The sequence below is a fragment of the Diadema antillarum genome, unplaced genomic scaffold (genome assembly GCF_040938485.1).
Source record: "Diadema antillarum isolate AM-2024a unplaced genomic scaffold, OU_Dant_1.0 scf00000071, whole genome shotgun sequence".
Classification (NCBI taxonomy): domain Eukaryota; kingdom Metazoa; phylum Echinodermata; class Echinoidea; order Diadematoida; family Diadematidae; genus Diadema; species Diadema antillarum.
Window position 1 is genome coordinate 6,942,178 of NW_027270960.1, and position 27,826 is coordinate 6,970,003.

Below are 27,826 nucleotides of genomic sequence, written 5' to 3' on the forward strand. Positions count from 1 at the left end.
CACCCCTCTCCCCCCCAAAAAAAGAAGAAATATGAAATGATAATCCCTCAGAAACACGCAGATGTGTACACTAGGTCCCTGACCTCAGAAAACGCCATTATGAAATTACATTGAATAATTCAACGCGGAGAGCATCTCAAATTCTTGTCGTGGCGACAGTCTTCGAGATCCTTGTTAGCGATACCGCAATCAGCTACATCTACCCCAAAAAGATAGCACAGAGGATGCCTTATAATTTCTCATCATGCAAACTCTCACACAACAGTTAAGTGTGAGAAAGACACTACTCTCCATGATAGTCTTGCAATCCAGCCTTTTCGGAGCTGCTAATGTTTCCTTCTCACACTCTGATGTAACATTTAAGGATTAATTGTGAAGAAATGACTGTCACAGCGATGTAAGACTCTCATTATCAGAGACAACCTGTCTGTATCCATTATAAACTATATGGCGGGGCTGAGGGGATTTAGGTAAAAGCTGGCACATTCAAAGCAATGGAGGAAATGGCAAACTAGAATATTGAGAGCAGTTTAAATCCGCCTTGCATGAATTGATACAAGAAATAATGTTTACAAGCTAAACAAACTTGAGGGGGATAAAACCTCACTTGACGGTACAAAATCAAACATGACAAAACAACGGAACAAAGAAAAGTTTCGTAATTGACTAAATCATTCTCTTTCATAACAATGACAAATAACTGGAATATTTCAGTGTTATCACTACCATTTTTCTTGGATTCAGACTAATTTCCAGCAAAACAGAGATAGAAATTATATGAAGTGTTTATCAAGCCCACATTCAACAAGCCTCTTTCACAAATGAGGTTGAATAAATACAAAAGAAAGCCTAATCGGTCTACTTTCACCCAAGGGATCTAATGAAAATCATTAAAAGAAATCATTTCTTCTCGTCCCAACGAAAAAAAAAAGAAAAAAATGAGAGAAAAATCAAAAGATGCATGCGTGGAACTAGGTTATTTAAATACTCTATGGCACAAGTCACACCGTTCCATAATATATAACTTGTGGTGCACGAAAACAACCAAACTTCTTTTTTCTTTGTCACCTCTAAGAGAGTTAATAATTTTGTTGCAGCATGCATTGACCTGGAATCCCTAAGCTGAAAAAACACACAAAGGTTTTCACAGAATAATCATCATTCTTCTGTTTTGTAAGAAAAATTTTCTGCTGGGGCTATCAAAAGATACAGCACACAGGTTTTAATAGTATTCTAGCCTAGGGCACCACAACTGTTCCACAGATTTTGTTGATGGTAATGGTGTCTCAAACTGTGTTTGCTTTCCCGCCTCACACCTTTACCACTGTTTGGTATCCATGTGGTCAGGCATACCTCCTGGCACTGATTGTCCTCCATATACTGTAAAACGAGGAATGTTCGCGTGCATTTTAATTTCGCACATTTTGTGAGCGCCAAGATGTGCGAAATCAAAATGCATGTGAAAGTTCTTGTCTACACTGTATGCATGGAACGCCAGTAGCAATTCGCGAAATTTTCATGCCACGAAAAAGGCTGTAGGCTCCAATTCGCGAAAATGCCATGCCACAAATATATTATGTTTTACAGTAACCAGAGTTAATGAATTTTAAATCATAAAAGCATCATATAGATAGTGTCTTTAATAAGCTGTCTTCTAGCATTGAAAGTCATAATGTCGTCCGTGCCTTGTCGATATTGGTATTTTGTTATTGTTTTACTTTCCTCACATACACTGCTGGTATTTATGTACGTACATTTTGATTAAGCAATCAATTAATTCATTTGTTTGTTCATTGACCTATTAATTTATCTATTCATTCATTCATTTATGTATGTATTCATTTGTTCACAAATTCTTACATTAAAAATTACAGCATGCCTTGAGATGATATTCATATCAGAACAAGTGATTAATGTTCTACAAGTGAGGTCTTCATACAACATATCTACCGTGTATTCACAGAGACTCCAACTCTCCCGTTTTCGACGGGAGATCTCCCGCCAAAAGCCCATTTTTGCAAAATCTCCCGTTCTCCCGCTTGAGATTTAATTTCTCCTACCCTGGCTCAGTGTCTCCCGCTTGAAATGATTTCTTACATTAATATCACTGTATGTTGAAAAAAAGGGCCTTAAATAGCACGAGAGAGCATCTACAACCGAGCTTCCAGGGCCCTTGAGCGGGCCCTGGACCCCGGCCGCAAGGAACTTCGCGCTTTGCGCTCGTGGTGTGCGCTCTGGGCACATCAAATTGGAGTCTCCCATTTGCTAGGGGTTTCAGGCGGGAGAATCTCCCGATCAGAAGGTGCTTGGAGTTGGAGTCTCTGTATTCATTGAATTGTATACATCTCAGTCAGTACTCAGAATATCTACATACTTTCTTATTCTAATGTTTACAAAAAAATGGAAAAAAAAAATCAACAATTTCCAGCATTTTATGCACACTCACAACTGTAGCAGTATCACAAAATACATGTACTCCCAAAAGGCCTCCGGGGAATGGCAATGAATCAGTTAACACCTTGATGTCAGGGAGTATTAGGAAATTATTAATTTCTTGATTTAAGAACACTTCCTGAAAATAAATGAACACTGTTCAAGGTTATTGGCAAGTTCTCAGTGAGGCCATACCAAAGCTATGAACAGAAGTATTTATCTTCTTTGAAGAATCTAAAATTAGTCCTGAAATAGACCACTTTAAAATTATTGTGTGCATTTTAATTTAGCAAATTTTGTGACAGCCGAGATTCAAAGAAACTTAAATGCTCACAAAAGTTCTTGTTCACACTTTAATGCATCAGATGGCAGTAACAATTTGTGAAAAAGATCATGACACAGATATTTCTTGCTTTAAAGTATACTGCACTATAAACAGACACAGAAATACATATATGACACGATGAAATATGGCACAATGAAAATTGGACGAAACACAATGAAATTTGGATGGAATATGGCAGTGTAGGTGAAAGGGATTTGCTATCAAGTTCACATGAAACTTAAATGTTAATCAAATTGAGATGGAATTCATAAATAATCATCAAATTTTGATTCGATTATTTTTTCCTCATAAAAATTCACACATTTCAGCCAATGTTAATCAACAGAACAAAAAAGCATTCTGTAACATATTTTTCTATTCAACAACTTCCAAGGACATGAATAGTTGAATACTGATCTTTAAGGTTTTTCAATTATGTTGCCGAGCTGCAAAGATTAAAAACCAATCCTGAACAGCTTTAACAGATTTATGATGACAATCTCCAATCTTACAGGACAGCAACTGCTAGATAATATTAAGTGTACAATAAGAGTACAAAGGGGCTGGTCATTGTGAATTCGAAGAGAGCAATGTTGCATGAAGTTTAATGATGGCAGATGCTGTGCCATCAACCCAGATAGGAACTGGGGCGTGAGAGATGGCGCCACATAACTCCAGACATAAAACGTGCCGTGATTCGGAGTTGAGATCTGCACTCCTGTGAGGGTCAGCTGTCGAAGATTTTGGCATCTTTCGTGCCATGCAGCAAGTTGATTTACAACGAGCATGTTCACACGCTGTACTGAATTTGTTACATCTCGCTTGAAACAAATGACAGATACTTGCACTTCTAACAATGCTGATGAAAATGCACAAGTGAAATTGAAGACTACACTGAATGAAAATTTTGATGCATTTCATGTTTTAAGTAGCTACATTGTACAAGTGTATATCATTCACACAAAACATACGAGTGTTGCTGATGCTACAAGTTATATTTCAAAATGATGATGATTGGGATAATTTTTGAATGAGAATTACTTAATGATTCAAAACTTAAAGATTGCTTCTACTTTTTTACAGTGCTACTATAAAAGGCCAGGAAACAGTATGAATCAGAACATGGTAAGTCGAGTGTTGATACTTTATGCCAGAGAAAAGTGGGGTTTTACCTTTAACCAATGAAACCGGGTTCTACCTTTAAGACAAACTGTCACAATTCATCTCACCACTTGTTACTATAGCGACAACATCAAGTGGGTGTATGGATTGCCCTCGTGAAAACTGACAAGCGTACAATTGGCAACTTTAATATGTATTCGAGATTTTGCAGAAGTGGCATCTGTGAAAGACATCCAATTTTTGCGAAGATTCACAGCGATGACAAGACAATGATAATCTTTCTGTGATTTCATTCAATTTAGCATCAAGTGGTGTCCACACTTGTACAGAGTGTAGATGACGGCACCTGCCATTCCCACAGCTGCACGTCGTGACTGCTTGAATTAAAATGGGCATAGCTTAGACTGCACTTATAAGCTGTCACTTCACAGCAAAAGCACGAGCGCTCCACCATCCCAAATCCTAACAAGTTCCCCTTTCCAAACAGTTAAAATGATTGCATACACTATAACGGATGAGCAAAGTTGCATGCAGCATGGCTTGTTACACATGATGGTCATGTGATACATTTTGAAGTGATATGTTGCCTTGGAGATTACAAGCATGTTGAAATGAAATTTGCTGTCAAGATTTTGACATGAAGTGAAAATTGTCCATGCAACTACATACCAATAGTTTTTATGCCACCTATACACACATTCTGCCTGACTGCACGAGACTGTGCATCACAATCAACAAGACAATTCACCTGCTGATAAAGGTATCAGAATGTACACTTTTGCACAATGCAAATATCACCCTGGATGTGACTGCATGCTGTGTATCACACTTGCGCCAAACCTGTCCACAAAGACCATCCCATGGCAATGAAAACAGTGACCTCCGTAGATAGGTTGTCATGTACAGGAGCCATAGGCAAGCCTGTATCTACATTTCAGTGATTTGTACATGTATGAGCAGGTGCTTGCTACAATTGGGTGAACACTACACGCATGAGGGGTTTAAAGGCACCCTTGTTTAAGTGTGGTTGCGTACATTCATGTTTGTGTGTACGTGTATCCATGAGATAGACAAGTACATGCATGCATCCATGTTCATATGTGCATTTACATTGCACATATATGTATACATTTAATGTGTATGTTTATATTGTAACGGTTTTTGAAATAAGAATAATGCTGCATACGATTATGTTGTAAGTGTACCACTATTCACCTATATTCGCCATGTTTATTCACGAACCCTGTTTGACCCCTTCGATGTGATTGTTAAATGCTGACACCATCATGTTTCGAACTGCTATGCTGACACCATCATGTTTCGAACTGTTACAGTTTCATCTAATAATGCATCCCTGATCTGATTCTCCATCCATAGAACTAGTCCAGCCCGATACCAAATAGCTGGTCCAGTTGCATGCTCACTAGATCGGTCCGCCCTGATTCTAAAACTGCCCTTTCTCGACCAAGCTTGAATGTAGACCAGGCCGACTTGATCTCAGAAAGATATAGGTCATGACCCAGTTTTACATCCACGCGCCTCTGCCTTCTTTGAGAAACTGGATGACCCAGTTACACATCGTTCGCATGGTAACTGGATCGCCCAGCTTTATGGCACGCGACATCCCAGATCGTATATAAGCGTCTGTTTTGGCAATTACAAAGGGAGAAGAGAGGAGAAAAGAATTCCCTTTACGCCCTGCTTTTACGAGACTGGACTAGGAGTTAGTAGTTCGAGACCGCATGATGTGTTAGCCCTTTTAATGTCTCGCTGTTACATGTGTGATGTTGTTTTGACGCTCGTCTTTTCAGTACGTGATGTCTTCTTTTAATAAAATACGAATAAAGTGAACTCGATACTTCTCTTGTAATTAATTGAACTCTACTCTACGACAAATTGTATGGGATATATGCGTGTGCGTGAAAACATAATTTGAACTCTCGCCATCCATGACATGCATCCACAACTCTCATCACGAACGCACCCAGAAAATACGTCGCAATGGTGTCAGGAGTGGGATTAGCGATCTTTAACACGTGCCTCAATTGTGCTATTTGATGGATTGACTGACGAGCAATAATATAGTTATTAATTGAATGGACTGCTCCACCTCTGGATTGATTTAGCGAATATTTGTTGACATTGATTTCCGCGATTTCATACCATTTCTGAAGAAGCAGATTGCGACCATAACAATCTGAATTTCGATTTCATTTATTTCTTCTACGGAGAACTATTTAGTCGATTAATCTACAATGTCTACCAGACCTAAGAAGAAAGCAGAGCTCCAGCGTGAGCTCAGACATTTGCAAGACGAATTGGATGCCGCAAGACGGGAGCTGCACGAACTAAAAGACACTATTCGCCATGACTGCGATGACGAGGAGGTGGTGGTCGCACCACAACACGACTACGCAGGAAAGATGGACGTACAGCTGCCACAACAAGATTCATTCGACGGATCGAGGCCGTGGAGCAGTTTTGTGGCCTCGTTTACTAATTTAGCTGCCGCCTGTGGTTGGGATGACCACGAAAAACGATTTAGACTGTTGGCGTGTCTGCGAGGCGACGCAGCAGACTACGCCTACCAGCAGCTACCCGACGACGTTGTCAATGACTATGGGAGGTTGACAAACGCATTGGCAGACCGATTTGCGGCGAGAAGGACCCCGGCAACGTTCATCGCGCAGCTCGAGTCGCGACGGTTGGCACCACGGGAGTCGCTCGTCGATTTCGCAGCCGACATAAAGAAATTGACCACGTTTGGATACCCAACCGCCGACGTCACGACAATAGAGAGCATCGCGACCAGGCACTTCTTACGCGGCCTGGGGGATAACCAAATGACTTTGACAATTGGTATGCAGGAGCCGCAAACGCTACAAGAGGCACGAGACATTACCGAGAGGTACCTCAGCCTCAGGGAGGAAACGGCCAGGAGGCCTATTCGTTCGATCTCCACTTCGAATTCGGCATCAGATGTGGTCACCGAAGATCGCTTACTTTCGTTTGAAAAGCGGGTGATGGAAACGATTGAGAGGAGGTTGAATGCACTCACGGAAAAGGGAGGCTCAGGCCGTGATCGCAGCAATCGGGATCGTTACAGTAGCAGTGGACGTTGCTATGAATGTAGCAAAGAGGGACACTTCGCGAGGCAATGCCCGATTAGATACCAGCGGTTTCAAAGACAGGCGCAACAATCGCGGTCGGAATATCAACAGTGGCTGCCTCCTAACAGGCCTACCTCATTTCAACAGTGGCAGCAACCCCACCAACAACAATCTTGGCAACAGCACTGGCAACCACCTCAACAACAACAACAACAACAGTGGCACCCACAGCCGCCACCACTACAACGGGACATGCCACCATCGAACGCTCAGGATCAACCGACATTGAATCGTGCTTCTCAATCGGGAAACTAAGCGGGGCCGAAACCGTCGACCAGGGACCGGCCCTCCCGTATCCACCAGTTGAAATTATTAGGATAAGCGAACGCTCAGGAGTGTCTGCTAGCATTAATTCAATTTTAAATGGTGCAAATACACGATTACTGGTCGATTCAGGAGCCGCCGCCACTGTAATTTCCCCAAAATTACTTGCTGCCATGCCTGAAGAAACTCGCCCGAAGTTGCGACAGTTGACAGAAAATGTACAACTCCAGGCAGCAGACAGCGGACTGCTCACTGTGTATGGGGAAGTTGACATTGATATTAGTTTAGAATCTGATGTTTTTCCATGGTATGCATATGTCGCCGATATCCCTGACGATGGATTGATAGGCTTTGATTTTCTCCATCACTATGACTGTGTTCTCGAAGCTCGGCGAGGACTTCGCATTGGCCAACGACTGTATGAAACTGCTGTAAATAGAGAATTTAACATGTGTACTGTGTATGTTAAGTCTGATACCATAATACCTGCGAACTGCGAATACATCGTTTGTGGAACTGCGGAAAACTTCGAGTTTGATTGTGACAATACGTTTGGAGTGATTGAGCCTATTCAAGTTGATGCGCTGCCACTCCATGTTGCCCATTCCGTGGTCGATGTCGCCCGTATGCGCGCTGGTAGTGGTATTCCAGTAAGAGTTGCGAATATAAACGATGATGATGTACAACTTTTCGCCGGAACGAGGATAGCATTCATTCAGCCCGTCGTTTCTATTGTGGATGTCGCTGAAGACTTTGAAAACAGTGAATCATTACCCACGACTTCGACCCCGATCCGCAGTTTAAGGTCTGGTGACCAAACGAACTTTGACAGCTGGTCGGATGAGCTCAAGGATCTGTACACTCGTAGTTGTAAAGGACTTGACATCGGCGGGCGTCAACGACTTGCTGCACTGTTGGACAAACATAGGAAATCATTTGCGATGTCGGCCGACGATCACGGTCGCACTTCGATCGTTCGACATGCAATAGATACTGGTGATGCAGCACCCATCAAACAACGACCGCGACGACCACCACGGGCCTTCGAAGGGGAGGAAGAGCAGATTATCGCGGACCAGTTGAAATCAGGAGTTATTCGTGAGTCATCGAGCCCGTGGTCGAGTCCACTGGTGTATGTGAAAAAGAAAGACGGGACTACGAGGCAGTGCGTAGATTACCGGAAACTAAACGAAGTCACAAAGAAAGACGCATACCCGTTACCTCGAATGGAAGACTGTTTAGATTGTCTTGGTGGTTCTCATGTTTTCTCGACACTCGATCTCCAGTCTGGTTTTTGGCAGATCGAGATCGAGGAAGAGGATCGCCAGAAAACAGCATTCAGCACCCGAAACGGACACTACGAATATGTGACAATGCCATTTGGCTTGTGTAACGCGCCAAGTACATTTGAACGAGCAATGGAATTACTCATGAAAGGCCTCCAGTGGAAGACGCTGATATTGTATCTCGATGACATCATTGTCATGGCCCCATCCTTCGACGACCACCTGATTCGACTAGATGAGGTTTTGTCGCGATTATCTGCAGCAGGCCTTAAACTGAAGCCCAGCAAGTGCAGTTTATTTCGCCAAGAGGTTGCTTACCTGGGACATATAGTGAGCAAAAATGGAATCAGACCCGACCCTGACAAAATTCGTCGAATCAAAAGCTGGGCGACGCCGACGTCGATCACGGACGTCAGGTCGTTTCTCGGACTGTGCTCCTATTATCGGCGATTTATTCGCGGATTTTCATCAATAGCGGCCCCTTTGAACAAATTGCTTGAGAAATCGAACAGATTTGAATGGGACGACGATTGTGATCGGGCCTTCAACGATCTCAAGACGACACTCGTCAGTGATAGCGTGATGGCCTACCCCCGGGATAGCGGATTATTCATTCTGGACACAGATGCTTCCGCGACCGGCATTGGTGCTGTTTTGTCCCAAATGCAGTGGGATGAAACGAGCCAAAAGGAAGTCGAGCGGCCTATTGCCTACGCTAGTCGAACTCTTACCCGATCCCAACGACGATATTGTACTACACGGAGAGAATTGCTTGCAGTGGTTTCATTTGTTCGTCATTTTCGCCACTATCTGCTCGGACGCAAATTTCTTATTCGAACAGACCACTCATCATTACGGTGGATAATGTCGTTTAGAGAGCCCACAGATCAGATGGCGCGCTGGTTAGAGATCCTGTCACAGTTCAACTTCGACATCGAACACCGAGCGGGCAAGAAACACGGAAATGCGGACTCATTATCTCGTATGCCGTGTGACCCTGATTCATGCGACTGTTACGACGGGTCTACTATCTTGTCAGATTTGCCATGTGGAGGCTGCACAACATGTCATCGACGACATCGAGAATGGTCCGACTTCTTTAGTGTTGATGACGTCATCCCGTTGTCATCAAAGAGTGTGAAGACCATTCACACGAATAAACCCGGAAGGGATAATGTAAATCGAACCTACTCTGCCAAAGTTAACTGTTGTGCCGACATGATCTTTTATGCCGGCTCCGTCATCGTTTTTCTTCTTGGACTGTTATCATATAATTTGAATAACTTGCGCATTGGATTGTGTAGTGCTATTGTGTGCCTAATTTTGAGCCTCGCATTTGTGATTAGGGGAACGAGTGATGCATTTTCGTTTTTGAGCAGGGGACATTGGCCTACCCCGGGATTTCTGAGTTTACGTGTGAAGAAATGTGCATCGATATCGCGAGTGAAGGCACGAATAAAGCGCAAGAACGCTGTCGACATCGCAAAGAATGACTCTCTGTCCTGCGTCTCCGAAACAGGCGCCGTCGCTGGAGATTTCTCCGGGCCGCAGGGACAATTTCTATGCAATATCGAACGCAATGAAATGATAACCAAGCAGAAGAACGATCCCGACATCGGAATTATCTACGAGTGGCTGGTCGAGTCAGCAGACAGACCTGATCGAAGCCGGGTTCACGACAAAAGTCCAGCAGTGCGTAATTTGTGGTTACTGTGGAAACAACTACAGATAATTGATGGAGTGCTGTACAAGAGGAATTATACAAACAACAGGCTGACAACGAGTTTACAGCTCGTCGTCCCGGCGAGTCTTCGTGATGAAGTCATGAAGGCCAACCATTCCTCAAAAATGTCTGGCCACTTGGGAATTAAGAAAACTTTGAGCAAAACATCACGAGGTTTCTATTGGTTTAACATGAAGCAGTCAGTGAGATTATATTTGGCTAACTGCGTATCGTGTGGAGCGAGGAAGAAGCCGACGACCAAACCACGAGCTCCACTCGGAGAATACACGCCTGGGTCGCCGATGGATCGCGTCGCAATGGACATATTAGGCCCATTCCCGACCAGTGCGAAAGGGAACCGATACGTACTCGTCATTGGTGATATGTTTACCAAGTGGACAGAGGCCTACGCCATCGCGGACCAGACAGCCCCGACAATCGCGAACGTGATCGTACATGAGTTTATAGCTAGATTTGGAACGCCCTTAGAGATCCACACGGACCAAGGGAGAAACTTCGAATCCGACCTCATGCACGAGCTTTGCCGACTTCTCGAGATTACCAAAACACGCACTAGCCCTTACAGACCTAATTCGAACGGGATGATCGAACGGTTTAACAAGACGCTTGTCGACATGATTACGGCGTTCGTCGACAAGAAACAGACGAATTGGGACGAAAATCTATCCCTCCTTACGTCAGCGTATCGCAGCACCGAGCACGAATCAACCCGATTTTCTCCGAATTTTCTTATGCTCGGTCGCGAGGTCCGAACGCCAATCGAGGTCGCCATGGGGATAGGACAGCCAGATGACGGCAACGGTGGTCATCTCCCTAACGAACACGCAGCTCGATTAGTCTCCGCGATGACCGACGCATCGAAATTGGCTAGGGACCACCTCGGTAAAGCACGGGAACGACAGAAAAACGACTATGATGCCAGGATTTCTATCAATAACTTCAAAGTTGGTGATTTTGTTTATTATGTGGATTCTACACGAAAGAAAGGACTGTCGCCTAAACTTAATCCACATAAATTTGTTGGTCCATGTGTCGTTGTCCGAATTCATAACGACGTTAACTTCGAAATTCGGACAAGTGCCAAATGTAAGGGGAAAACGTTGCATCATGACAGACTTAAACCATACATTAATAACGACATACCACAGTGGGCCATGAATTTGTCGCAAAGAGTGAAAATTTTGGATCCGAACATGCGACAGACTGGAACTCAGACTAATGTGAAGGACATAATGACCCCAAGAAGATCAACTCGAACCCGCTGCCCCCCTGACCGTTTTGGTCACTCTTGGTAATGCCACAGCCGGAATAAGACTGAAAATCGTTCGCTCTCGCTCTCTCTTTCTCAACGCAATCAGCTACTGTTTTGTATTTTAACCAGCCCATTCATTTCTGGAATCTTTTATCCCGTCACCGTTTTTGGCACGAATGTGTTGAAGCTTTCTTTTTTTTTTAGCCATAATGGATGTGAGCGAATTCATCTCTAAACTAGTCTCCTCCGAGATGCCGCCGACACCACTAGCTCCATCGAGACCGGCTGCGACGCCCTCATCGAACTTAAGAACACCAGCGGCGACCTCCACAACGGCTTTCTCGCCGATTTCGGAAGCAGGCGATGATGCCACCGGGTACGATTTTAATCCGGACCCCCTTCCTGACCCACCCCCACCGGTTTCAGCTTTTGTACCCACCGCCCCCAATAGACATGTCTCCCAACGGTCCCAGCCAAATCTAAGCCATGTCATGGAAGCCATCGCCGAAATGGAAAGTAAAATAACGCGACGAATAGAGAAAGTGGCAGCCGATGTCGACGATCTCCGTCGGAACTTCGAGGTCCTAGGCGCCACCGTCCATCGGTGCTCGCTCGAGTCAAGGCTCTGCGCTGAAAAGCTAAACAGCAACCTTCGGTCCGGATTTAGCCACGTCTCCGGTTTGGTGGTAAACGAGAAGCGAGCCATCAAAAGAGCAGCCTCTACGCTTCAGTGTCTTCTTGACCCACCCCCCGAAAAGGCTATGATGACATCCATGACGACAGCGGTCCCGACGACAACTCCCCCTTCGACGACGGTTCCAGTCACGGCAACCGCCGGGACGCCATTGCTTGACGAAATGGAGTAATTCAAATCATCGGACTCATGTGCGATTTTTTTTTCTTTTAATATCCACGAGGAAACTCTAAAGGGAAGATATAGTTATAACCATCGTTTCTTTGTTCTCCTGTGATGTTCGAAGTTGGATTATACTTCATTCGAGAACTGACTCGTGATCATGATCCCAATTGGTTCGGAACGTTGAATTTGTTTCGAGTAAGAAACGTCACTTTTGGACAATGAACTCATGCATGTTGACCAAAAGGGACAAATAATGACTTTGTGCATTTTATCATGTTTACCTGAAACGTGGAATGTTTATGCACTCATTTTGGAGATTAACATGTTTGTTTTAATGATTATACGTTGTTCGCCCACATATTGCAGATGTTATTTTCTATTGTATGCATTATGTCTTTATGTTGATTTGCATGTAGTAACGGTTATTTGCTCAAGATTTTATCAGTGCCTATAATATTTTGCTGCAAGTGACAGATCTACATACTTTTTCTTGTCATTTTTTTCCGAAAATCGAAAGAAGAAACGATTCAATTGGCTTTCTCGTATGCATTTTCAGCAAAACTGTGCTATGCTGCATCTGCCGAAATCTTGCGGAAAGGGAAAATCCAAAATCATCCAATTAAGTGGGGATGGAAATGGTATTTTCGTCCATCCATGTTTGCGCACGTTATCTTGAATATTTCTTCCCCCCCCCCCTACTCTCTCCAATCTTCTGCCCCTTTGCTGTTCTCTCTTCTCTCCTTCCCACTATAATCTATAATCCTACTATATTTCATATACCGATGCGGGGTTTTACAAATTGTTGCTTTTGTTTAAAAATTTGTTTGTTATCATCGCTATTGATTGTCGAATTATGATAAGTGATTAATTTTACATTATGAACGAAACTAATCATTTTCTTTTACCTATATATTCTGCCTTCTGTGTTTTCATGTTTTTGTTGCTGTTACTAATGTCAGTCTGTTAGTCAAGATTTTAATGTGAAAAAAAATGGTAATCGCTAAAAACAAAACAGGCAAATTGCAGGTTGGTTCAAATCGTTAATGGTTTGTTTTGCTCGTGTTTGTTATGTCTTCGAGCACATATTTTTATTCTTGTTTGTTAACTACAAAATGAATATAGTTTGATATGTGTCGTCATGTGTACTTTCGAATTTGTATTTTGTCCGTTATACATATTTGATTTTGCGTTGAAACTTTCATTTTTGTTCACTTCTAGAGGCGAAATTCATATGTGTCCTTACTACGTTGTCTTGACCACGTATTTTTTTTTTTTTTTTTGTCTTTCAGACACCCATGATTTATCGCCCCACGCCATTACACAGGTGGCCCGGGTTGGGTGAAGTATAGGCAACGTTATGATATTTGCGAGAGGCTGAGCCTTGAATCGCGCTCCCAACATTTGAGATAGGCTAAAACGCAGAGTCCGACATTCCTTAAAATGTATCGCATGTGCCCGATTTTACTTCGGTCAGTTTCCTCCGCTTTCTTCTAAAAAAAAAAAAAAGAAAAAAAAAAGAAGTTGACCAAGGACACAATGTTCTGCCCCTGCAGTGATACAAGTTTGCTGACTGGCATGTTCTCGTTTTTTTTTATGTATGCCACGTTGTCCCCACCTTGCGGAGGGCAGTGGTGCCTTTGTATTTTATGACTCAATACCGTGCATGTTATGACTTTCTCATTTTGTATTTTCCTTCAACATAATGCTCGTTCTTATAGTCATTGTTGTAAATTTTGTAAATACAGTTACACTTGTTCGGTTTTTTTTTACGTTGCAGTATATCGATGCATTTCATGTATATCAAAATGTTGGTACCCGCCATTGTAATGTATATATACTTTTTAGTTTCAACTTAATTCCTTCGTTATGTATTCACCGCGGATTTTTATCTAAATTTTCTCAATTACCATTTTTTTTTTGTTTATTCCCATCTCGCTCTGGTTTAGGAGTTCTGATTCAATTGGCGACAAAAACAAACAATTATACCCAAAAAAAAAATAAGTGCATCAGAATTTTACATTGCGATTCAGACGTGTTCATCTAAATTGACAATGATATGTTAATATTACTTAGTTTTCAGTATAGAACCTACATCTACCGAAAAAAAAAAAATACTCTTCCAAAGTTATTGTTGATATTCGAACCTTTCATCTTAATCCATGATCGGGGACGATCATTTTTTTTAGAGGGAAGCATTGTAACGGTTTTTGAAATAAGAATAATGCTGCATACGATTATGTTGTAAGTGTACCACTATTCACCTATATTCGCCATGTTTATTCACGAACCCTGTTTGACCCCTTCGATGTGATTGTTAAATGCTGACACCATCATGTTTCGAACTGCTATGCTGACACCATCATGTTTCGAACTGTTACAGTTTCATCTAATAATGCATCCCTGATCTGATTCTCCATCCATAGAACTAGTCCAGCCCGATACCAAATAGCTGGTCCAGTTGCATGCTCACTAGATCGGTCCGCCCTGATTCTAAAACTGCCCTTTCTCGACCAAGCTTGAATGTAGACCAGGCCGACTTGATCTCAGAAAGATATAGGTCATGACCCAGTTTTACATCCACGCGCCTCTGCCTTCTTTGAGAAACTGGATGACCCAGTTACACATCGTTCGCATGGTAACTGGATCGCCCAGCTTTATGGCACGCGACATCCCAGATCGTATATAAGCGTCTGTTTTGGCAATTACAAAGGGAGAAGAGAGGAGAAAAGAATTCCCTTTACGCCCTGCTTTTACGAGACTGGACTAGGAGTTAGTAGTTCGAGACCGCATGATGTGTTAGCCCTTTTAATGTCTCGCTGTTACATGTGTGATGTTGTTTTGACGCTCGTCTTTTCAGTACGTGATGTCTTCTTTTAATAAAATACGAATAAAGTGAACTCGATACTTCTCTTGTAATTAATTGAACTCTACTCTACGACAAATTGTATGGGATATATGCGTGTGCGTGAAAACATAATTTGAACTCTCGCCATCCATGACATGCATCCACAACTCTCATCACGAACGCACCCAGAAAATACGTCGCAATATTGTCATGTCTGTGTTTGGGGATGGGGTTGGTGATGATCCATTTTGATCCCTTCAAATTTTGTCAGCTCTTTTTGAAATGATGATATTTTTTTTTTCGTTTATAGTACCAGTCACACTGATTTTCTTGTATTGGAATCCAGTTTATCACACAAAGGCATTATGAAACTCAATCATGTCATTACCTTGATTTCAATCTGCTTGTTTGAGACAACCACGTTGCAGTTTTCTCTTTCAACATCGCTAAGGCCCGTATCTGTCGATGACATCCCATGCTGAAAAAGAAGAAGAAGAAAACAAATGAACTAACAAAAAGCGACAAAAAAGATTTATACAAACCAACTATATATGTTTCAAAGTATTCATAAAACATTTACGTTTCAAAGTGGTGATTACATCTTTTAAAGTTTGTAATTCGACATATATATATATTGTTTTAATAGAACATGAAATGAGCAATATTTCAAGCTTTACATATCAATTCAAATTTGAAATTAGATATCTCTGTTCAAGCATCAAATCAATGATATATACAAGCTCTCCATCACAGGTTTAAGACTCTGTTTTCAACAGTCTCGGCAGATGTTGCATGGGCTGCCACTCAACACCTCGCTATGCTGAATGGCAAAGATCATGTGACTATGTGTTGAATTGCAAGAATGAACTCGAGATTCCTGCACAACTCTATATACCGTTTCGATGCGTTTGACTTCTGTCGAAACAAGATGAACATGAGACGCTGCCAACCATGGCAGGTATGCCTCTCTTACACCATGAGTATGGATACAAGAAGAGGTGCTGAAAGAAAAGTATAAATATAGCTGGAGCATGATATTCACGTACTGCAAAATATATTCACAAACACCCAAACTTAAGACATGGACACTCTAACATAGGCACAAACATCATCAAACGCACAGCTTGACGTATTCACATCGTTGGCACTTCTCCAACCAGCTCCTGGAATAGTTTCAATTGCTTCACACTTCTTGGAGGAGAGGAAATGAGAGGCTTTACCTCTAGCCTCTAGGCTCAGATACCAAAACGTACTGATTCAATCATTGTTGAGTGAAATTACTACTGCTACGGTATGTATGATACTACTATTACACCTATACTATTACTACTACTACTACTACTACTACTACTACAACTACTACTTGATATACAACACCTGCTAGTTCTACTACTACAACAACTATTACTACTACTACTACTACTACTACTACTACTACTACTACTATAACTACTACTACTTGATGTACAACACCTACTAGTTCTACTACTACAACTACTACTACTACTATTAGTAGTAGTAGTAGTAGTAGTGGGGGCGCTGTGGCATAGTGGATAAGACTCCCGACTCCCGATCGGAGGACCCGAGTTCGAATCCTGCCCAGTGCTTACGTCCTTGGACAAGATGTTTTTACCTACTGTGTCCCTCTTGACCCAGGTGTATAAATGGGTACCTGGAAACGCTGGGGTAATAATAATGGCAGGGCCCTCTGGTAGAGCAGTGGCAACACTGAAGAGGCTACTCTGGGTAAATAAGACCGTATTATTATTACTACTCCTACAGACACTACAGCACCTACTTTGAATGCTGCACCTACAGCTCGTACTACTACTACTATCATTACGAAAATCACACAATCAAAACAAATATATCTATCAAAGAATTATCTAATTGTCTTAAATGGAAGACACCTATCTAGTCCTGACCTTTGCAGATGGTTATGGAAGGACCATGAAAAAAAATCATGATTTGTTGGAAAGTATTTCGTTGGTGGCAAAAAATGTTTCAAGACAGTTTTGCCCTTTGTGAACTTGACCATTACACTCCATACAAAACCAATTCAAAATCTATACACATACAGGAAATTAACTAGAAATGTCGCTACAGCGACTGGTTATACCCCCGCCAAACAACATTTCATAAGCTTTGGTCAAAACAACATTTCATAAGCTTTGGTCAAAAAACTGAGGAAGTAGTTAAATCCGCAAGATCTTTCCTTGATCTTCTGCCATTAATATGCCGTTACCATGGCAACGTACTTTCGGGTACTGTCGAAAAATGCGTCTTGCACATCTACAACCAAAGGCACACATCTGTACCAAGTTTCATGGAAATTGGGCAAAAACTGAGGAAGTAGTTTGCAACACAAAATTTTCCATCATTTTGGCTCATAATATGTGAGCTGTTACCATGGCAACATACTTTTTGTCACTGTCAAGAAATGTGTCATGCTGACCTATATCCTAAGACAAACATTCAATATGAATTCCATGAGAATTGGAAGAACACTGATGAAGCAGTTTTGCCATGAAGCATTTTGCCCTATATTTTACCAATAACATGCCGTTACCATGGCAACGCACTTTTTGCCACTGCGGAAATATGTGTCTTGCACATTAACATATTCAGATGAACATCTGTACCTAATTTCATAAAAATTGATCAAAAACTGTGGGAGGAGTTCGCGACGCAAGATTTGTACCCATTTTTGCCCATAATATGCCGTTACCATGGCAACGTACTTTTGGGTACTGTCAAAAAATACGTCTTGCACATCTACAACCCAAGGCACACATCTGTGCCAAGTTTTATGGGAATCGGTTGAAAACTGAGGAAGTAGTTCGCGACGCAAGATTTGCAACGGACCGACCGCCCGACCGCCCGACCGACCGCCCGACCGCCCAACCGTCCGCTGATTCCTATAAACCCCCTTCAAACTTCGTTTGGCGGGGGTATAAAAACGATGGGATCATCACTGGCTGTAGCAATGCACATATTTTTAAACTGAGGCGTTCTGTTTCTTACCCGCAGTCGCTCGTTGATGCAGCTATCAGCGTTGTCGCAGAGCGAGTTGAGGCTGGCGGCGCTGCGCAGTCGCGCGATCTCGCCCTGCAGAGCCTCGAGCTGAGCGTTGCACGTCTTGTTCTCGGCAAGCGCCCCCTCGAGTTGCTTCTCCAGCGACGAACGGGCCTCGCGCTCTTGCAGCAACTCCCGCATCACACCCTCTTTCTGCAAAATGAGAAAAGAGACAAAAAATTTACATCTTAAGCAGAGCAGTTAAGTGTTTAACAAGATTGTATGAAATGGAGAGTTATACAATTCTGTCCTTATAAATAGAGAATGTTGAAATTTTCAGTAGTATGAAACTTTTTCAAACTTTGTCAGGAGTCAGGATTCATGGAAGAAAATTGCACATGAAAGGTTTCGCTTACACTATCAGCACTGAATGCCAGTGGTACAAATGTAATTTGCGAAAATTTCAGTCTGCGAGGCCGTCACCTCCAATTCACAAAAATGTCATGCTAAGAATATCACACGGTTTTACAGAAACTAGTGTACAAGAAAACAATGAAGTAAATTATACAGAAGATTATTAAAAAAAAAGAATTTGCAGGAGTCTAAAAAAGAGATCTGCAACCAACTGCTGAGACAAAATATCATAGCTTAAGAAGCAAAAGAGCAGTAAGTCCACAGGCTTTGCACAAAGTTAATGGTCTTCTGCTTCTCAGGAGACAAACCATGAAAAAAAGATAAATGGAAATAGAAATCAGGAGTAAAGCCTCTGGAAAGATGGCACAAATTAATAGGAGATGCAGAAACTGTCTTCTCAGAGAAACTGTCAAAAATTAGAAGTGTAAACAAAGTGGATCTTATTCGTGCATGTCACTGGTCAATATTGATGATTATGGCCATTTTACAAGAAGAGGTACAAAGCATTCTTGGAAATCAGCAATAAACATTGAATGACATCAAGACAGCACTGAAACTTCCTGCAAGATTACAGGAGTTCAATTAAATGAGATCTATATGCACAAACTGTTTCTTACGAGAAGCCAACCTGTAAATGATGTATTCGAGAGAAGATGCAGTATTTTACTTTTGAATCTTCCAGCGGATGTAATATGTTCACCAACTGACGACATTCCAACAGCATGAACCACTCGCAACACCGTCAACCGAAAATCGCAAACAACAACTACAATGTATGCCTTGAGAACGTCTATGGTACCCTTCAAAACACTGACAACCACATTGTGGATTATGGTGACTCATGTTGACGTCCCGGACTGGAAGATATGATGCTATCTGCAGGTGTGTTCACAGCAACATGACAAAGACTTCTAATCTACTCTCAGGAACATCCCAAGAATAGCTGCAGCCACAAGGAGTCACAGAAAAACTATACAACAAAGGGATGACACACCAAAATGTTGTTCGGAGAGATGTTGTCGAGGGACAATGGCCCACTCTGCGGTTTGTTGAGAGACGCAAGGTGAGGCGCAGATCACTTTCTTTGTGACGCAAAAATATTTGCGCATTTCTATTTTTGCGCTCATATCATGTTGCGCAAAAATGTGATAAAAAAACCCCCAAAATTTGTGTTACAAATCTCCAGCAAGAAATTGTGCTGTGTATACCCTACAAAGAGTTCAAGGTCCTGTTTACCTTTGGGAACAGTGATTTCAAAAATGTTCAAGATATCACGTTTGATGCATTTGTGTAGGTCTGTTGCATCACAAAACATCCTACCATGTAAAATTATCGCAATAAAGCCTAAAACATTATATGGAGATATCAGTATTTTTCTTATTAAATCATAACTGTAGACGGTTTAGTCTGGCAACATCTTTATTATAACTATTGTTCATATTTTGTCTATTTAACAATATTTAACATTGATTATACGGATTCAAATTCTTACAGTGGTTGTTTCTATCCTAAACTCACATTTTGGAACTATTTCAAAGCACTAATGCTGGGTTTTTGCAAATGGCAAATTATGCCTTTGATATCTTCTGGTTTGGCAGCTACTTGCATTACTTCCACTGTAGAATCTCATATTCTCTGCATTATTCCTTTAACTGAGAATATCAAAGAAATAATGACCCAGATGGCATATTCCTCATGATCAGTGAAACTGACTGACAAAAAAAAAGTATATATAATATATATGTATATATATTATCATGGTGTAAAATCATTCATATACAATGGGTTGATATTTGAAGGGTACATGTACATTTTGTACAATGCAGTGCTGTAACTTGGCAGCTGCCAAATGGTACTGACAACTTAAAAGAGAAGGAAGAAGATGTTGGTTTTCTTACCAAAAAAGCTAATGGGGGGGGGGGGGGGTGGTTACATTTTACAGTTTCATCTTACAGAGCATACAAGGATTTATAGAAACAAAGTTTGAAAAGAAAACTGTTCCAAGAAAGCCCAAAGTGTCCTAAAACGATCACAAATTGATATCCAACCTGCCATACAACTGGCACATAAAATGAGCTGCCTCGATCAGAAACAATCAGAAACAGAAACAATCGGTCATGTATGTATACATACTCCTTATAGATTCATTGACTGAACACAAACGCATTTAAACATTTCGTTTTGCATACTGACTCGAGCAGAAGAAGATACACCTTCATCAACATGAATGGATATACATATATGTGCACATGAATGCTCACCGCAAATGAGAAAGAGAGAGCAAGAAAAAAAAAATACTAGAAGACGGGCAAATGCATATCAATGCCAAACATTCCCTGGAACAATCATATATAGTTAATCAATCATACCATTGCCACTCAGTCAGATGCTGCAAATCTATGGTATCAAAAAACGTCCACTCCGTATCTTCCACTATTTGCAGATTTGCTTCATATATCTTCTCTAGACCTCTCCAGTTGCATAACAATGATCGTCTCTGCATCCGATCTGGCGAAGTGTCCGTGATTCCGTATTCAAAAAACCCAAATCCCCCCTCAAAGAGAAACAAAATTTAAAGAAGAAGAAGAAAAAAAAAGCAAATCACAATAATCTCTCAATCTTGAACAGATATCATATGAGCTTGATTTACGGTTCGTCCCGAGATCCAGTTACCGCAAATTGAAACACGAGAAATTAATAGATCATCCACGAGAACGGGGGAAATCCTCTGGCAGCTACCTTCCTCCAAAGCAGTTCGCATCATGCAGAATGAGAAGTTAGCAAGACACGGCTCCAAAAGCGTCGAGCTGAATCTCCACACAACTGCAGACTCAAGCATGCTTACTGATAGTCTATGCATCCAGACCCACAAACCCCAAACCCTGCTCTTCAATCAGAAGAACAGTCATAAATGGACCAATATAGAGCTCAGCCTGGCACTACAGACCAGGGATGTAATCGCACAAAGATACTCATCTTAGTTCCCCCAAGCATGAGCTCCGAAAGTCTTAACACGACCATAGCAAATATGAAAGTGGAATATATTGCAAGACTACATGTACATGTGCAAACTCTTCTGGCCTGACACCATTTGTTTGATAACAACGCCAAGTTATTGTGCAACAACGCAAGGTTTGTAATCTGTACTTCCTTTCCAATCAGACTCATTAGTAGTTATATCCTTTAAAGGGAAAGTATCATGAAATTGGGGCCATTTCTAAGAACAAAAGTAATAAGCCAGCTAAATCAAGAACTAACACACCCAGCAGAACAAAATACATGTTTTTTTTTCCCCCAGAGCAGAGACAAATTATTTACGGATGGAAGAAAAGGTTGCTTGGCTGAAACTTGTTCAAGGAATCACTGAAGTAAAGTGCATATACACAGACACAGTGATCTGCAATCAACTGATATGTTTCATCCATCACGAAATGATAAAATATAATGCATTAATGCATATTCGCAGGTATACATTATGATATCCAGCTTTAATGCTAGATCATTATTTTTTTTTCTTCTAAATTATGCATCGTGTGTACGAGAAACATTTTCCACATATGACTTCTTTCTCGTTTTTGTAGTAAACATTACTAGTGACCTATAGATAAATCAAATATGAACTTTGAAAGTTTGTCCTATAGATGCAATAATTGTTATACCACTGAAAGAAGCTTTATTTATATTATATTGGTATTTTTTGTTTTGTTTTTGCTGTAACAATGGACTGAAAAAAAATAAGTGAACTTCATTTTATCACATATCAATCATTTTCCTGTGTGCATACTTCTGAAGAATACCAAAGTGATGTCCATGAATTAAAACAGTATTATAACAATGAATCAACCTGAGAACAATATAAATGACATAAACCAGGGCTCGACACTAACGGTGGCCCGGTGGCCCAGGGCCACCAAAAATGAAAGTCGGGCCACCAAAATTTTTTGAAAAGTATGTCAATAAATTCGTAACTTTTTGCGCCAGAAATTAGCAGTTAAATTTGTTTAAAGGATGGATGAAAAGGACTGAATGAGTGCCTGAGAGTGAGTGTTGCGAGTTTGTTGAAGTTTATTTATGAGTAGATATGTCCAACTTCTAATTCTTACTATCATAAAACTTAAATATTTGACTCATTTAAAAAAAAGGACTTTTAATGTTTTTTATTGTTTCTTTTTTCGGGACACCAAATTTTTCTCTCGGGCCACCAAAAATTTGAAATTTAGGATTTTGGTGGCCAGATCGGGCCACCAAACAAAAAAGTTAGTGTGGAGCCATGCATAAACAGTGATATTTTTCCCTTTTAATCTTGATACATGATCAATTTCTGATTGATATAATTTGCAGAGGAAGAATTATTCACAACAAGTAGATCAATGATTTTGGTCAGTCACTACAGTACAGATATTAACCCATTGAGGATGGACTGATTTTGCTATTGAACACCATGCATTTCCCATAGTGTACCAGCTCGAGTATACTCGGGACTCGTCCTCAACGGGTTGATACAAATTCTACATCAATTATGAATCAACTATGTGTTTCAAGTAAAATGCTCTCAGTGATGAAATCAAACACCCATACTATTAGAAGAAAGACAATGATAACCACATTAATATGACTCTTTATACAATGTTTAAAACCACATTTGAAAGATTATTATTATTATTATTATTATTATTATTATTATTATTACTATTATTTATAGTGCGCTTTTCCCACAAGGCCCAAAGCGCTTACAATCAATTCAAAACATGTACGACAGTATGTATAATTGGATAAATGTTATATATACAGCTACGAACTAGTTGCTACTGAAAAGATGTGTTTTCAAGGCTTTTTTGAACACACTGACTGATGGAGACTGTCTAACGGTAAGTGGTAAATTGTTCCAGTGCTTTGAAGCAGACACAGTAAATGTCCTATCACCGGCTAAGGTGCGAGTAACAGAGTATGTGAGACGAAGCGGATCACTAGATGACCTCAAATTTCTAGTAGGTGTATATAAAGTCAAACAGGCGTCTAAATATTTCGGAGCTTGATTGTTAAGGATTTTATAAACAAACAAAACTAATTTGAAAATTATCCGTTGCTTCAAAGGAAGCCAGTGCAACGACTTCAGAAGTGGCTGAGATGGGTAGTCCCTAGAAACCTGAAACACTAATCGGGCTGCCCAATTTTGAAGTCGCTGCACACGATCCAGTTGAGTTGAAGGAATGGAAGAGAGAAGCCCGTTACAATAATCTATACGGGATAGAACTAAAGAACGCACTGCGTTATGACATGCAGATTGATCAATAAATCTCCTAATCCTAGCAATATTTCTTAAATAAAACGTAACAGTACTACAAATTTGAGAAATATGTTGAGACATTGACATTCGACAATCAAAAATAACACCAAGATTTCTTATTGTTTCTGAGGGGCTAATTAGTGTGCAACCAACATTGAGCTGAATGTTTGAAAGACCGCGCAGATTGTGGGCTGAAGCTGCTACAAAAAACTCAGTCTTCGAATCATTCAGTTTCAACTTATTTGCTACCATCCATTTCTTAATATCTAAAATACACATTTCAAGTTTAGTGATGGCATTAAAAGAAGCTCCTGGAGTCTTCGGGTCATAAGAAATATATAACTGTATATCATCAGCATAAAGATGATAATTAACATCATAATGTTGGGCTATCTCGCCAACTGGAAGAGTATAAATTGAGTATCCTATGGGTCCTACTATTGATCCCTGGGGAAGTCCAAACTCTAACACAGTGGGGTTTGACAAATTACCGGCAATGTCAACTTGAGAAGACCATCCCAAAAGGTATGACTGAAACCAGGACAAAACTGTTGACCTAACACCTGTTCGTTTATATAAACGAGAAAGAAAAATTTGATGATCAATCGTGTCAAATGCGGCTGACAGATCTAAAAGAACAGCAAAAACAACCTTGTTTGAATCAATGGCAAACATAATATCATTTTTCACTTTTACTAAAGCTGACTCAGTACTGTGCAGAGACCTGTAAGCAGATTGAAAAGAATCAAAAAGATTGTTAGACTCAATGTGATGAACTAACTGTTTACAAACTGCTTTCTCAATAAGTTTACCTAGAAATGTTAAATTTGACACTGGTCTATAATTCTTAAATTCGTTTTGGTCCAGGCTGGGTTTCTTCAAAAGTGGTTTTACTATTGCCGAGTGTGCTCCTTTGGGAAAAACACCTGTGGAAAGAGATTGATTGACTATGTTTGTAAGCAATGGTAATACATGATTGAGGTTCTCTTTCAGGAGCCATGTTGGAATGGGATCAAGTTGACAAGATTTAGTAGCAGATGACATAATGATTCTGGATAAATCTGATTGTGTAAGCAACTGAAAATTCTCAAAAAGAGGAATATTTACGTTTACAGTATCACAAAATTGGTTTACAGTGATTCTGTTGTACGCATCTACTTCATCTCTAATTTTTCTTATCTTTCCGACAAAAAACAAAGAAAATTGATTCGCTAATATGGATGCAGAATCATACAAGGGGAGATAACTTGCTTTCTTATTCAAAAGTGAGTGGATAATGCGATATACCTCCTTGACAGTGCATGAACTCAACTTGTCTTTCAAAAATTTCTCTTTAGAGACATTAATAACCCGACATACATCTTTATTTGCTGCAATGAACAGTTTACGATCTGAATCAAGTCTTGTTTTCCGCCATTTTCGTTCTGCTTTACGACGAAGTTGGCGAGCTACAAGTGTGGACTCATTAAACCAAGGCATACGTGATTTCAAAGGGCGAGATTTTGTCTCAGATGGAGCATAGGTATCGAGTACCTTAGTAACTCCAGAAACATACCAATCAAACAAGGACTCGCTATCTAATCCTGCGGGTTGAGACGACACTAATTCCTGCAAAGCATTAGCAAATTGAACTTTATCAATTTTGCGATAATTGCGTAATGAAGAAGTAATAGAAATTAACTCTGATTTCTGTTTAGCCAGTGAGAAACGGATCATATGATGATCAGAGATACATGTTTCAAATGTATTACAATCTGATATTACTAAATCATCTCGGGTAAAAACTAAATCTAAGGTGTGACCCAGATTATGAGTTGGACCTTGGACGTGTTGGATAAGCCCAGCAGATGCTGTACTATTATTCATATGGAGCACATCGCTTTTAGACATGTCTTCCCAATGGATATTGAAGTCTCCTAATAACACCAATTTCCCCGGATACAAGGATATCTCACTTACAAATTCATCAAATTCGTTCAGAAACTTAGAAGATGTGAGTCTATTTACTGAAGAGGGTGGTGGTCTATACACAATGAAAAAATTGACCGAACATGACAAATCAGTAATGTGTGCCCACTCAAAAGTGGAAAAAGACAGAACAGAATTTTTCATCATCAACTTAAGAGTAGACTTGTACAATACACCAATTCCACCCCCACGTGTACTTGTATTTCGTGGTGAATTTATAAAAGAATACCCTCTAGGAGTCAACTCCCCAATTATCACATCATCCTGGGGGTTAAGCCACGTTTCTGTGATAAACATGATATCGAAGTCATGTTCGTGAACATATTCAGCAATGCATATTGTTTTGTTTCTGACAGAATGTACATTCCATAAACAAACATTACAATTGGACTCTACAAAAGAATTACTTAAATTTGGCACGACTTTAAGATTGTCGACATTCATCCCTCTCAGTTTCTTGTAGGTCAGTTTCCTACATGATGAGGTGATCACTGGTATATGTGACAATGAAGGGGCACTTAGTATTGTGCTCACTCGTGTCCGTGTCTTAACATTCTTCCGACGTCCCCATCTCTTCCCTCGAAGATGTGTCTGAACACCTAGCTCTTTGATTCTTCTCCATACATTCTCATTGAGCATGCCCCTGTTCTTGCCTGTTCTATGAAGAAAATTGGGCAAATCATTAGTCACTGTCTCCAGACTCAAATGTCTCCATGCAGGGTTGCACAGCAGTAGAATCTCCCTGTTGTATACAATGCGTTCCCCAGTACCAAGTCTATTGTAGGATGTAGAATGTATCGGAGTGCGACAGCTCAAGTGAGAATACTCAGCTGTTGGTCCTGGGTTAGGGGCGACATCTCCGGCTTTCAGTAAATTGAGCTGAAATGTTGCAGAGGAATTCCTGTAGTATGGCAGCCGGTATTTAAAGTATTTACAATGAAGAAAGGGCTCTCTATTCCCTGAATACCCTTGTACACGTATATGATAGTTTGTGGTTGAGACTTGACAAACAGATACAATGTGAATGATGAGCCAAAGTCTCAATAGATCCATTATACTACCAGAGTAACAATGACTTAGAGTATGGCGGGCACTCTGTTAGAGTTGAGCGAACATGAATAAGGCGCAGATGAAAGTGAAGTGCATAGTCACTGTGTACACAAAATGGTTTACAAATTCAGTGTAGCTCAAATCAGAACTTGTAAGAAAATAATGCATAAAATATCTCACCAAATACAGCAAAATACAGTTCCAGATTTGGCCACCTGTATCCATGTACGTTACAAAATAGGATGATACAATCGAAAATCCAATATTTCACAGAAATACAGTGAAAATAACACAAAATGTCAGAGCACAAAATAAGAGCATGTCAACCACGCAGGGCGACTTACAAATATTACAACAAATGATGAAACAAACAAACAAACAAAAATCAGGGACAATTCTTTTTTTTTCTGCACAACTGACATATGGCCTAATCTGAGTTCACAGGCACCTGGGCTCTCCGAGTTGCGGTCTTTCTTTGACATTCAGATGATAATTCCGCCAAGCAATATCTTGATGAGTGCCTAGGCTAGAGCTTTATCGATGGGTTAAAAAAAGAAGAAGTAATGTCTTCCAAGTAGAGGCAGCTATTTGTCCTATTTTATTCATTACACATAAACCAAAGGGTAATAGGTCCCAAATGCACCATGTCACGCAATGCCACTGATCAATATGCTATCAATTGATGAACGTGCGGGGGATGGGAAGAAAGGTACATGTAGGTCTGGTACTGCAGACTACAGCTCACTACCAATCCTGTCACTGGGGTTAGGACTTAATTCAATCTATAGATAA

The 27,826-nt window shown here is 40.7% G+C and overlaps 1 protein-coding gene across 1 annotated transcript in view; it reads right to left on the reverse strand.

Moving 5' to 3' along the window:
• Positions 1 to 27,826, reverse strand: part of LOC139717011 (uncharacterized) — a 123,108-nt gene that overhangs the window by 75,002 nt on the left and 20,280 nt on the right. The window contains exons 2-3 of the mRNA XM_071628528.1: positions 18,325 to 18,528; positions 15,689 to 15,778 (exon numbers count right to left, since the gene is read on the reverse strand). Of these exons, the coding sequence (XP_071484629.1) occupies positions 15,689 to 15,778; positions 18,325 to 18,528 (294 nt within the window). The remainder of the gene's footprint in view (positions 1 to 15,688; positions 15,779 to 18,324; positions 18,529 to 27,826) is intronic.